This window comes from Triticum urartu, chromosome 1 (genome assembly GCF_003073215.2).
Source record: "Triticum urartu cultivar G1812 chromosome 1, Tu2.1, whole genome shotgun sequence".
NCBI lineage: Eukaryota > Viridiplantae > Streptophyta > Magnoliopsida > Poales > Poaceae > Triticum > Triticum urartu.
In genome coordinates this window covers 271,836,897-271,849,443 of record NC_053022.1, presented here as the reverse complement: position 1 = coordinate 271,849,443, position 12,547 = coordinate 271,836,897, and the positions used below count along the sequence as shown (strand labels likewise).

Genomic DNA, 12,547 nt, shown 5'->3' with positions numbered 1-12,547 from the left:
TGTGGTATTCTTTTCTCGTGCAACGTGCCTTTTTGCTAGTCTATCCTATAGAATTCCTTCAAACCAAAGGAGTACTTTGATTAAGGGAGAGAAAAGCAGACGTGTTTTCTTTTAAATCAAAAAAATCAAGGGATACTTATAGGATACATATCAGGGCAGTATCCAAAATAGGGTCAGTATCCGGGTGGACATGTGCGCTTTCTGAAGTACCCGCGCAACATAGTCAAATAGGAACCGGCCAAAGCGCTTCACACACAAACACTGATTATACATCAGCCCTGTCCCAATTTCGCTACTAGCATTCCATATCATACACCTCAATCAGACAGACAGCAGCCAGCTTCTTGCCTGGGTAAATTAGTGGGAATGTGAGCAGATTTACACTAGGCAGAATTATTCCGGATGCTGGCTCTTCAAATCAAGAAACAAACTAGTTAAAGATAGCGAACAACTACTTTCCAGAGGCGCCGGTTCTCTTCTACAGAGAGCAAAAATGGAGCTGCGTGTGACGGACACGGATTGCCTTGGGAGGATGATCACACGAAAGACCAGTTGACGAAGCAGAAGGCGAGGCAGTGCACATTGTTGTCCTCACCAACTACTTTCCATGCTACAGCATTCTCAAATGAGACATGGCGGCCCATCCCAGACAAGCACACACCACCTGGCAGGTAAACAAAGCCCTGAACAGATAGATGAATGATTATTAGATGCGCCGTCTTCTAATCCGTTTCCCAAATGAGCAACAGCAAAGAAGAGAACATAGACAAAATGTATTTTAAAGGACTTGATTGGAAAGTAAGTTTAATCAGTTCATGGAGGCTGCCTATTAGAATCAGAGAGATGAAATACACAAACAGAAATGAAACATGTCGGCGCTTCCCTGAATTTTTACATGGCAAGGTTCAAATACATGCATCGATCCTACTGATTTTGTGTTAGCAGTTGAGACTTCAGAGTAATTTTTTTAGTTGCTCGAAAGAAGCAGTTGAATACCTGCTCCATCAGCTTTGGGATCTCGGAGTATAGTGCCTTTCTACCAGCTTCATCAAATATCTTGTCCAACGAGAGATCTTGAAGGGCAACGAAAGATGTTTCCAACATGTTAATTCCCATCTCGTTTGCAAACGTAAATACAGGCTTTTCCTGAAAGAATGTTAGCATGGAGGTAGGAATATCAGCCAAGAAAGCCCACATTTCTGCCTAGCGGTATTCACATGATTTTAACAGACATCCAGGAAGACATAACAGACAAACAACAGTTAAACGCATTTGTTTACTTTTGTGTGTAGTGCTTTTTCATTTTAGAAGGTACCTTGAAAGAACAGCACAAAATAGCATCTTCATGATCCCAGAGCATTCTCAATAAAGATTCCCCAGCTTCATCTGCCTGTCTAAATAACTCGACCCCCAGATGGAACCTGTAAATATGGTTGTTTTGCATCAGCTTCCATTCAAGTTAATCTTTAGTATACATTTAATTTTGGGCATCTACTATTATGTTACTTGTACTCCATTTTTTTTTCGAAAAGATGTTACTTGTACTCCATGGCCTTGCAAGAATAGGTGTAGACCAGAGCAAAAAGCAGCACTGATCACTACTGGCATCAATCGTCCACATGATAAAAATAGAAGACGATGGGTATACTTACCGGTAACTTTGGCATATCCAGCGAGCAAGTGTTGCAGCTTCAGGGAAGCCAGAAATTATCTTCTGTTCAGCATTCAAGCCAGATCGAGAGGGAGAGATAGCCATCGACACTCTCTGAACGGCGGAGACAATGCTGCGGACATACTGCCGGGCCATAGTTGCAACACTATCTTGGAGATGCATCTCGTAAGGGAATTGAAAGGCAATTGTCAGCACTGATCGTAGGTTACAATCGTCCGCACCGCCTGAGGCTTGCAGTGTAGTTGAACCAGCTTCAAGGCTAGAGGCCAAATCTAGTGTTCTACCGGCGGGTGCACCATCCTATGAAAGATATTGACGGGTAAAATCTGAGCAACTGAAAATAAATCTACATATAACAAAGTAGGAACCAGAAGATAGGGCCAAACAAGTGCCATCCTATTGGAATTGAATGGCTTTCAGCCATAAAAATTTCAGAAATATTTTGATGGCATAGATGTTACAAAGCATTTCTGAACAGAATTGAGGCATTGTGTAGGACAGACATGTAAAAATGCAGTCGCCAGGAAATCTACTGTTCTACCGGCAGGTGCATCATCCTATGAAATATATTATGGTTAAAATCTGAGCAACTGAAAATCAATCCACATATAACAAAGTAGAAACCAAAAGATTGGGCCAAACAAGAGCCAGCCTACTGGAATTGAATGGCTTCCATGTTTCGGCCATAAAATTTTCAGAAATATTTTGATGGCATAGAAGTATCTTATAATGCATTTCTGAAGCTACGTTGCACGGGATACTTGGATATGTATCGGATACGCGATACGCCAATTTTCTAAAAACATGGATACGGGGATACATTTATATACAGATATTACATATATTAACTATTAAAAATATGAAAAAGTTAAGGAGCTTCTAGGTCAAAGCATGCCTCAATAGAATTACCCCCTTTCTTTTCTTGCACTTGGTCCACTTACATTAATTGGCAGTGGGATTTCCCTAGGTTTGCTGCTCCAATCAGTGCATCGACTCTCTTGCTCACCTTTCAATTGAACAAGAACATCGATAGTCATGTTTTGGCATGAACTCACGCCCATGTTGGGAATCTTCAAAAGGTGCGCCTTTACTATTGAGGGAATTTTTCACATCGAAAGAGGGGTTTCAGGTATCCAAAACGTACCGCAGCAGTATCCCAGGAGTATCAAACATTATTTTCTTTTAAAAAAATCAAAAAATCAATGGATACTTACGGGATACGTATCGGGCCGTATCAGGGCAGTATCCGAGTATTGGGGCAGTATCTGGCTGGATACATGCGCTTTTTGAAGTATCAGCGCAATGTAGCTGAACAGAATGGAGGCATTGTGTAGGGCAGACATGTAAAAATGCAGTCACCAGGAAATCTAGTGTTTAACAGCGGATGCACCATCCTATGAAAGATGAGTTCGAAGGAGGTAAGAAACTCGAGAAGATCTGGACGACTCTCCCTCCCCCAACCCCGTGCGGCCGCCACCGGGTGGCCAGCACCGGTCCTCCCCTCGACCTCCCGCGCCTCCCCCTCCCTTCGCTGCCACCGCCAACGTCGCCGGGCAAAGGCCCTGTGGCGCGGCGGAGGAGGACGGCGGGCAGCGGCGGCTGGGGCACGTCGGTGGGCTCTGCTCCTGACGGCGGGGATGGCAGGAGGCGGCGGTGTGGTAGGCGGGCTCAATCTAGGCCCTTTGAGTCTAGGCGGGCTGCTGTCGTCGCGTTCTCAACCTGCTGCCTCTCATCGGCTTCAGTGACAGGTCACGGAGGTACTCCGGTTCTGCCACGCATCACGAGGATTATGGCTGTGGTGGTCATCTCTTCCGTCAGAGGTGGTCGGCCTGAGGCTGGGTGGTCGGATCTCAAGATCCGTCGTCTAGTCCCGGCTGCGAGTCGGGGAGGCATAGTTGCCGGTGAAAACCAAGCCGACGGCGGGCGATGGCGGCGTTCTGCGCTGTTACACGACGATGCCTTCATCAAGGCGTTACCTTGATGAAGGCATTGTCGTGTAACTACTATCGACCCACTCATGCTGCTCCGAGGGAAAGCCTAGGATCTGGTCTTCCAGATTGGACGATGGCAGCACTGCGGTGTCGTTTCTCTCTTGGGAGCATCGTTTGTGGAGCAGCGTTGGAAGACAGAGGCGGCTTCATCTTTGCACAAAGCTTCGATGGAGATGTCAAGTCATGCCTGGCCGACAGGTGCTACGTTGGGTCATGCCTGTTCGGCAGGTGCTACGCACGACAGATCTTCCGGAGACTTCAAGCTGTGTCGGCTGCTGGTACTTCACGGTATGGTGCTGCGGTGTACCGGCTGCGACCGCGACGTGCTCAGCAGTTTGCGCGTGGGGAGGTGGTGCCGTTGGGCGCCGTGCTGGTGTTGACGGATGGCCAGACTGGCAAGGGCAAGGCTGATGTGATCTCTTTCCTGAAGATGGGTCAGCGATTCGATGATGATGGCGGCTTCTCAAGCGTGTGCATGTGGTATACGCTTTAGGTTTGCTGCACCCGATGTAGATTCCGATACGTTATGCGGATGGATCAGCGACGACACCAGTTTTAGATATGGGGAGGGAGAGCACTCCACATTATCGAGTTCGTAGGTGTGAGTGGTGGCTTCGGGTGGCTTGATGTATGTTCTTGTCAGACCTTTGCTGAATAATTAATAAAGATGCTTGTATGCATCGATTGATGCAGAGGCCGGGGGTTAAAATCTGAGCAACTGAAAATCATTCTACATATAACAAAGTAGAAACCAGAAGACTGGGCCAAACAAGAGCCATCCTACTGTAATTGAATGGCTATCAGGTTTCAGCTATAAAACTTTCAGAAATATTTTGATGGCATAGAAGTATGTTACAATGCATTTCTGAACAGAATGGAGCATAGTGTAGGAGGACATGTAAAAAAATGCAGTTGCCAGGAAAAGTGAATTATTGATCAGTAAAGGAAAGTGGTGTCCTGAATTTCACTATAACAATAAATTAGAGAAACAGGATACTCAACTGTTTTCATGTCCAGTGGTATAACACGAAAGCCTGAAGATATTAATGGAGCATCATCAGGAAAAAGCTCATCAATTGGTGCAAAGACAAGTTGGAAGCAGGATCCCATTGATTTCTCGTCTATTCCAGTGCAAAACTGAAAGATCAATAAAGTTCAGAGATCTTTTTAGTACCACTTGTCAGTACACTTCACAGTACTAGCATCAAAGTAGAAATCCAACTAATAAGCAATGTGCAAAGTGAAATCCAACTGGTTGATTGATCAGATAATAGAACACTAGAGACTAAATCAATGAACTGTCAGTTATTACCTGAAGCAGGTGGATATCTCTTGATAAAAGACCCTCATCGAGCGCTTGCCCTTCAAGACGAACAACTTCTAGAATCTGCATATTGAATTATTCATCAAGATTTCATGCTATTACGCTCATCAAGAAAAATAGCTTGCAATTTATCAACATATCTTGTATAAATACATATTGTTTATTATCCTCTCCAAATGATAGGCTTGTTATAAGGCTCGCTTGCCAATAACCTATTGCTATTCTATCAATCTGCCACACTATTAAACACTGCCACACTCTCTACGAAGGTTACATGAGACACAAATGGGAAATTTACAAGAATGAAGAACGTGAAAATACAACCAAGGACAATCCATCACAATTATCTACATGGATAGATTAATAACGCATATAACAATGAGCGACAGGAATTTGTAATGTCTCGAAGAGATACCAAATCATGCCAACATCTAGCAAATCATACGGCTGTACATGCAAAGATTTGTGAATATACCTCCTCATTCTCCACTGTGTGAGCAAGCGGCATGATGATCTGGCTCCCAGAAAATCTCATGGGACGCAACCCAGGAAGTGAGCATGAGCTTGATTTCAGCGCTGAAGCCGAATATGCATCAAAGTTATAATCAGCCCATTCAGACCGATGTTCCCTCAGAAACCGAACCAGTACTGCTGGTGGAACACTCTAGTAAACCAAACAAAGACAGAGTAAGAGCTTGAAAAATAGCAGACAAGAATTAAGAGAAAGATCCAAGTTGGTTTTCAATTCTCCAGTGTCTGCAATGTTAGCTAAGTGAAACAAAACAAAACCTACATTTCTAGTATACCACTACAAGCCAATAGCACAAACAGTACAATAACCAAAAGTACCAGGCTACCATCCAAATGCATGCCATCAGATTTTTGACAAGATGCAAGAATACCAGTATCGAACAACAGATGTTTTAATAAACTTAACAAAGTGTTTATCAATGGGAATGCAAATTAACATATATGTAATAATCGCATCATCACCTGCAGTAACATTGATGCTTTAGCACATATAACACCTCCAGGAGCTATAAAAGCATTGGGAGCAGTGTTATTGCTCCTAATCTTTTTTGAGTTGCAAGCAATAATCACATCTTCAATGCCGTCTCCAGCCATTACAGACCAACCATCATCATTGAAGCCACTTATAGCATCATTAAATCCTCTGAAAGGGCATAAAAATGGTGTCAAGATAAACATCAGCCCAAGGCATGCACGGGCAAAAGTAGCAGTATCATTAGCCAGGACTAACCTACTCAGCCTCTGACTAAATGTCCGCAGAACAGCAGGTTGCCTCCCCAGAGCATATACAACCTCCCCACTAGTTTCTTGAGCAATCTGTCTGATGTGTCGTAATGCCTTGACAACAAGAAATGGTCAGTACCAAACTAGGATTTACAGAACGATCCAGCAGTCAAAAGATGCAAAAAGCAGTTAGCTACTTTTGTATGCCAAAGTGCCATAAAAAACTTAAAGCTCTGGATTATGAGTATCATCTTGAAGTATCTCACTTTAGCATCGCATATTTGAGCACAGTCACCAACCAGCGAATGACTTTAAACTAAAGTAGTTAAATTGTTTTGGACAACACAAGCATTTCTAATAAGATGTTTATTCTCTAAAAAATCTAAGCATGTATCTAGGCATTACAGTGCCAAAAACAGGAACTCAATTATGATCATTCCTCCCCATATGTAACAGATATTATAATAAAAAGTGTCAGTCTGGAACCCAGTACATATGCTCCTGTCATGAACAGTAAAATCCGAAAAATATCAAACATTGCCTAGCAGTCTACCTAGGTGCAAATTTTCAAAACAGAAAGACTTTCGTGCTGTCCTGCACACAAAAAAAAATCAGTGCTCCAAGATGGTTTCAGAAAAAACTTATTTGGAGCATCATTTTTATTTTGTTGTTGCCCAGAACATTACGAATATTTTTTTTTCTCCATGAAACTTCGCTATTTTGGATTGTTTCACTTTTTACTGTTCATCCCAAAAAAACATGTCCCTATTATAACAGATATTGAACAATTGCACTAGGCTGAGGTTCTGAGCTGCCAAGTAAGAGCCACAAGGAACTGATCATCAGAAGTAAAAGGTGGACACTGTACATATACTACAGAAGATAACATACAAATACAAATTCAAGGTAAAAGCGGATCAAGAAATGTAGTAACTAAGAACGCACCGCAGTAGTCATTTTCTGAGCAACTACCCTAGAAGACTCATAGAGCGGGCGAAGCACTTCTGGAACACTCCAAGCCTGTGAAGATATAATTGAATTAAATTAGTAAGAAACATGGGGAGGGAACATCGATGCACGGAATTTAACATCTATGTTTGAAATCAGACCTCAAGGTCCAGATGATCCACTATATGCACAATTGAACCCCCACCGTCGCATGGCCGAACTAAATAGCCACTAGGAAGCATCTCAGCCCTTACAAATTGCTGTGCTGAGGCAGTACTTGGACCACCTCCTGAACCACTCAAAGATCTCTCACAAACCTACAATATACAGGGATGTAAGCAAAAGGCTTCATTGGCTCTAATTTACACTCTAGACTAACAACAATACAACATTCAAGTTCATACACACCACGAGACTTCCATCTTCCATTGTAGTTGTGTATCTCAGCGTCCAAAAATCACGTGCAGGAACTAAAGTGGTAGGAGCATACATCTGAATGTACAAACCAAGAGTAAGAAATAGCATGGACAATACAAGTTACCGAACTAAAGTACACCATATTATTGTGCAAAGGAAGAAGTGATCAATGACATAATGCTCACCTGCATGTAAACGAGTTCAATGGTCCCGCCGTTTCCAGCTGGAAGCATCGTAAAAACTTCAAGACTCCGACAATCACGGAACCAAGATGGGCGGTCTTTCAAGATCTCCACAATCTAGAATGCACAGCAATATTAGAAACTCCAGGGAATAATTTCTTAGTAGAACAGTGTGCCTCAATTTTGTAGAGAAGTTTGGAGTGCAAGAAAATATGATAGGATTTCTGTTTCAACTGGCAAGATGAGAAGATTCTTCAAAAAAAATGAAATTGCAGCATATGAGTTGTTTTATTAAGTTTAAAACTTTATTGATTCAGTTTTCCAAAAGGCTTTATTTACATCTTTAGAGAAACGGGAGCTAGGTATGCACGGCTAGCTGGGGTACAGTTTTTTTTCTGAGGTCTCTCTTCATTTTTTAGAAACCACGCCATATATCATACAAACAATATGGTTAACTACAAATTCGACAGTTTCTTCATGATTCTCTTGGAAACAAACAACGAGCGTTCTTGAACTAACATGAAGTTCCAAACGAAGTTTGAGGTATACAGTTACCTTCGTTGGTTCTAGATTCACCAGACCACAGGCACGGGCAGCGACACCTCGGCAACCATGTGAAACGGCAACAATACCAAACGAATCCGGACCAGGCTAATCACAGGAAGGAGAAACAAATGAGCATGCATAGATCCACTTAGCGTTAGTATCAGTGTTGGAACAAAGAACCTCCAGAATTGGTAACTGACCTTCATCCCAGGCATCGGGACCCAATCAACAGCAGTTCCTGTAGCCTTTGAGAGGAACTCTGTCAATGTCTCCTCCGCAATTGCAAGGAGTCTAGAAAAAATGGAAGGAAGATATGTAACAAGTTCTTGCATAAAAGGGAATCGGATGATCCCATCTGTTGTCGGTAACAAAAACCACTTACCCAGCTGGGTTACTTGCATCCCGTAGAGGGTTTGGAGGAGTGGTCACATTTGACTCACAACTTGTATCATTGGCCAACGAAGGCTGAAATGTAATGCAGACACAAGGTAGCCACGGTCAGAAACTTATACAGGTCCTACAAGCAACGTGGTCTGTAAAAGTAAAACAACAAAATGGAGACTCACATTCTGCAGCTGTTGCTTCATGTATGCATTCTCATGAACCAACTGGGAGACCTGCTTCTGGAGACGCTCATTCTCTTCCATGAGCAGCTTGTTCATGGCGCTCAGTTTTCTGTTCACGGCCTGAAGCCTCGAAGACTCCTTCCGCTGCTTATCACGGCACCTGCAACCACGGAGAAAAGCCCATGACAACTATGCTTGAATGCAGAACCTACCCAGATTGGGAAAAATACACATATGCTCCAACACAGAACTAGAAACTCCCACATTTGTTCGTGATCCATCCTTACTCAATTTACCCAGCCACCATTACACTCTCATGCAGCGTAATGGCTGCTGATGCAGCAAATTCCATCAAATCACAAAAGGCGAAGCGCGGCGGGCGGCCGACATGCTCACCTTCGGTTCTGGAACCAGACCTTGATCTGCCTGGGCTCGATGTTGGACAGAATGGGGCACTCGCGGAGCAGCTGCTGCCTGCGCGTGGAAGTCGGTTTGGGGCACTCGGCGTACACCCGCTCCAGCGCCTCCACCTGCTCCGGCGTGTACCGCACGTACTTGCCCGAGTCCATCCCGCCCTTGTCGTAGCCGCCGCCGCCGCCGTCGCTCCCGCTCCCGCTCCCGCAACGCATCGCCGCCACAGCCGCCGCCATCTTAAGCTCTTCCTTTGCGTCCTAGTTTCACCCCCTCGCGGCGCGCAGCGATCCTTGAGGGCAGAACAACCTGGGAGGAGATTTTCGAGCGGTTAGAACAAATTTGACATGGGGAAACGCGGGAGATTGACGAGCGCGGTTGGGCCATCCGCGTCCCTCCATCCCTCCTCCTGATCCCTCCCTTAATAAACAACAAAGCGTGGAAAAGCACGCAAAGGAGGCGGCTTTTGGCTCAGTATCTGAAATGGGGAAAAAGGAAAGGCAGCCGCAGCAGAAGACGCAAATGCGGGCGGCGAGGTGACGCCAGAATCGCGCGATTTCGTGCGAGAATCAAAAGTGGAAAAATTAGCCGCGCGGAAACATCAGCTAAATCCTCCAGCGACAGAGACAAAAAAATAGACGGATAATCGCAGAAAAAAATGTTTTCAGTGACGGAAAAAAAGATCCATCAGGAAAGGCAAATGGCGACGCGGATAAGCATTCTGAGAGTACATGCGAGAATCGTCCTCCCGAGCTCCCAAATCAGGCGTGGAGCGAAATTAGACATGAGTTACCTCCACACACGCCGGCCGGCCGGCGCGGGGAGGGGCGCCGCCGGTGACCCGCTCACAGCCTCCCGCCGCCCCGCCGGGCTGCGGTAGGAGGAACCACGTCCATGAACCGCTTCCTCTTGGACTCCACCTACTACTCCTCCGCCGCCGCGACAACCGGGGCCGCTAGCTCGCGCTCCGGACCACCGGATCCGGCCCCTCCTGCCCTCAGCTCGCGTCCGTCCGTCCGACCTGAGGCAATCGAACGAGCACACCGCAGCACGAGCGACGAGAGGGGGAGGGGGAGAGAGAGAGAGACTGTACAGCGACACGGGGAGGGTGGCAAAAGGTGACAGCTTTAAAGGCCGGCCAGTGAGAGAGGGAGAGGGGGGTGGGGGAGCGGAGCAGGAGCCCGCGGTCGCGAGAGTGGCAGTAGCTCAGGCTCAGCTCGCACTACGTCTAGTCGTATTCTACGCTGCGGGCTAGTAGAGGCCTGGAGCTACAGCTACGATGATAGACTAGCTAGGCTACTAGGCAGTGAGAGGACGTGAGGAGATGGAGAAAGCTGTGGAGGAGGACGAAGGGGGTGGGTGAGCTCGGTCCATGGAGGTCGGGAGTGGGACCCGCACACAGTGGTTCGCTGTACCCCCGCCCGCGTCACTGTCGCGCTGAAAGGACACCATTATTTTCCCCGTGACATCTCGCTGACCGCGTCGACTTGGACATTTTTTCTCTTGATGACATTGTTGGATTTGAGGTTGCTCACCGCATACACCAATTGTCACGGTCAAAATCTCACACTAGATTTTATAATGGAGTCCAATTTCTTACAACTATTATTATTACTAGGCCCGTGCGTTCCTCAAACATATTACAACAAGCACTAAAGTTTTGAAGATCAAATGAAAAGTTCAAATTGAAGGCCTAACTAAGAGAAACAAATGATGCAATGCAAGAGTTAGCTATATTTTATGTTTACTATAAAAAATACTTCCTTCGTTTCTAAAATAAGTCTTTTTAGATATTTCATTATGAACTATTCCCTCTGTTCGGAATTACTTGTCGTAGAAATGGATGTATCTAGACGTATTTTAGTTCTAGATACATCCATATTCGAGACAAATAATTCCGAACGAAGGGAGTACATGCGGAGCAAAATGAGTGAATTTACACTCTAAAATATGTCTATATATCCGTATGTAGTTTGTGGTGCAATCTCTAAAAAGACTTTTATTTAGAAACGAGATGAGTGCAATATAATCAGGCCGATGCACCCTAGCTTTCTTTGATATAATCTCATAAAAATGTAATTATTATTTGTAACAATTTGCAACACTATGTACATCTCACTCCAATGCACACCATGACATCAAATTGACCTTAATTAACATAACAAAAAGGTATAAGACGAAAATAGATCCTAATCAGCCTTAAAACATGCATGTCTCTACGATATTGTATACTTTATCTCGCCACTCAAGGGCAGCACATGGCATGATTAAAACGATGAAAAAAAAGGCACTACAATAAGTGAATATGAATAGAGAGAACGAAGATGTAGAGAATTATTTTACTTTACACACTAAAAACATTCAAATATCTGTGAGCTTATCTAACCGTTCCTCAGCTTGTTGTACAAGAATAATATTCTTTCAGTGTGCATCAATCAAGATCTAGAATAGTTTCTTATCGACAATGATGAGCTCTATTTTGAGTAAACCTCAAAACATCTTAATAAAACCACTTCGCCCTGTTGAGCTTCACAATATTTTAAGTGTGAATTCTTTTGATCTGGTCAACGAAAACATGGACTGACAGTTACCTATTTTGCTCTACATGGTGACATACAAACGACATTGTATATGATTAGAAGAACAATAGCTTTTAAAAAGTCATCACTTCAGAGCAATTAAGAATAAAGATTAAGCATTAAACAGTTCCCCTAATAATCACCAGGTCATTTCACCTTTTCAAAATACTTATTCATGCCTTGATATTATTGCACCAGGCCATTTCACCTTTTCAAAATACTTATTCATGCCTTGATATTATTGCACTCTTTTGTTCTTCAAGTCAATAGTACCATAAACTGCATCCGGTGATAGTCATGTCATAAATCTTAGATTAAGGTTGCAAAGAGAACCTTGTCACAAAGAGAACATCAGATTTTTAGGGGTGGTAAATCAAACGTTTTTAGGGTAAATTATGTTGTCACAAAGATGACAATTTCCTTTAGCAAGCACGACAAAATCCGCCATTTCAGATTTTTGCCTGGATTTGCGATGCTTGTTAAAAGAAATTGCCATCCTTGATACAACATAAATTGCCATAAAAAAGTTCAATTTGCCACCACTAAAAAATTAACGTCGGATTTTTAGCAGATAAAAAAATCTTGAAGGACCATTCGTGATGCGTTGAGCGCCTGGCTGGTCCCAGCCTCTGCGGAATCACCAACTACATCAAACAT

The 12,547-nt window shown here is 44.0% G+C and overlaps 1 protein-coding gene across 1 annotated transcript; it reads right to left on the bottom strand.

The window, feature by feature from the left end:
* Positions 1-228: 228 nt before the first annotated feature.
* On the bottom strand, positions 229-10,528 carry LOC125507360 (homeobox-leucine zipper protein HOX9). The gene is made up of 19 exons (XM_048671959.1): positions 10,105-10,528; positions 9,297-9,620; positions 8,901-9,060; positions 8,717-8,799; positions 8,535-8,625; positions 8,344-8,439; positions 7,792-7,905; positions 7,598-7,681; positions 7,351-7,506; positions 7,187-7,261; positions 6,249-6,355; positions 5,981-6,161; positions 5,463-5,651; positions 4,976-5,050; positions 4,666-4,800; positions 1,653-1,972; positions 1,316-1,421; positions 997-1,146; positions 229-683 (listed from the first exon to the last, which is right to left on the bottom strand). Exons 2-19 carry the CDS (start codon positions 9,548-9,550, stop codon positions 537-539), a joined length of 2,523 nt encoding a protein of 840 aa, XP_048527916.1. The 5' UTR covers positions 9,551-9,620; positions 10,105-10,528; the 3' UTR covers positions 229-536.
* Positions 10,529-12,547: the final 2,019 nt, after the last annotated feature.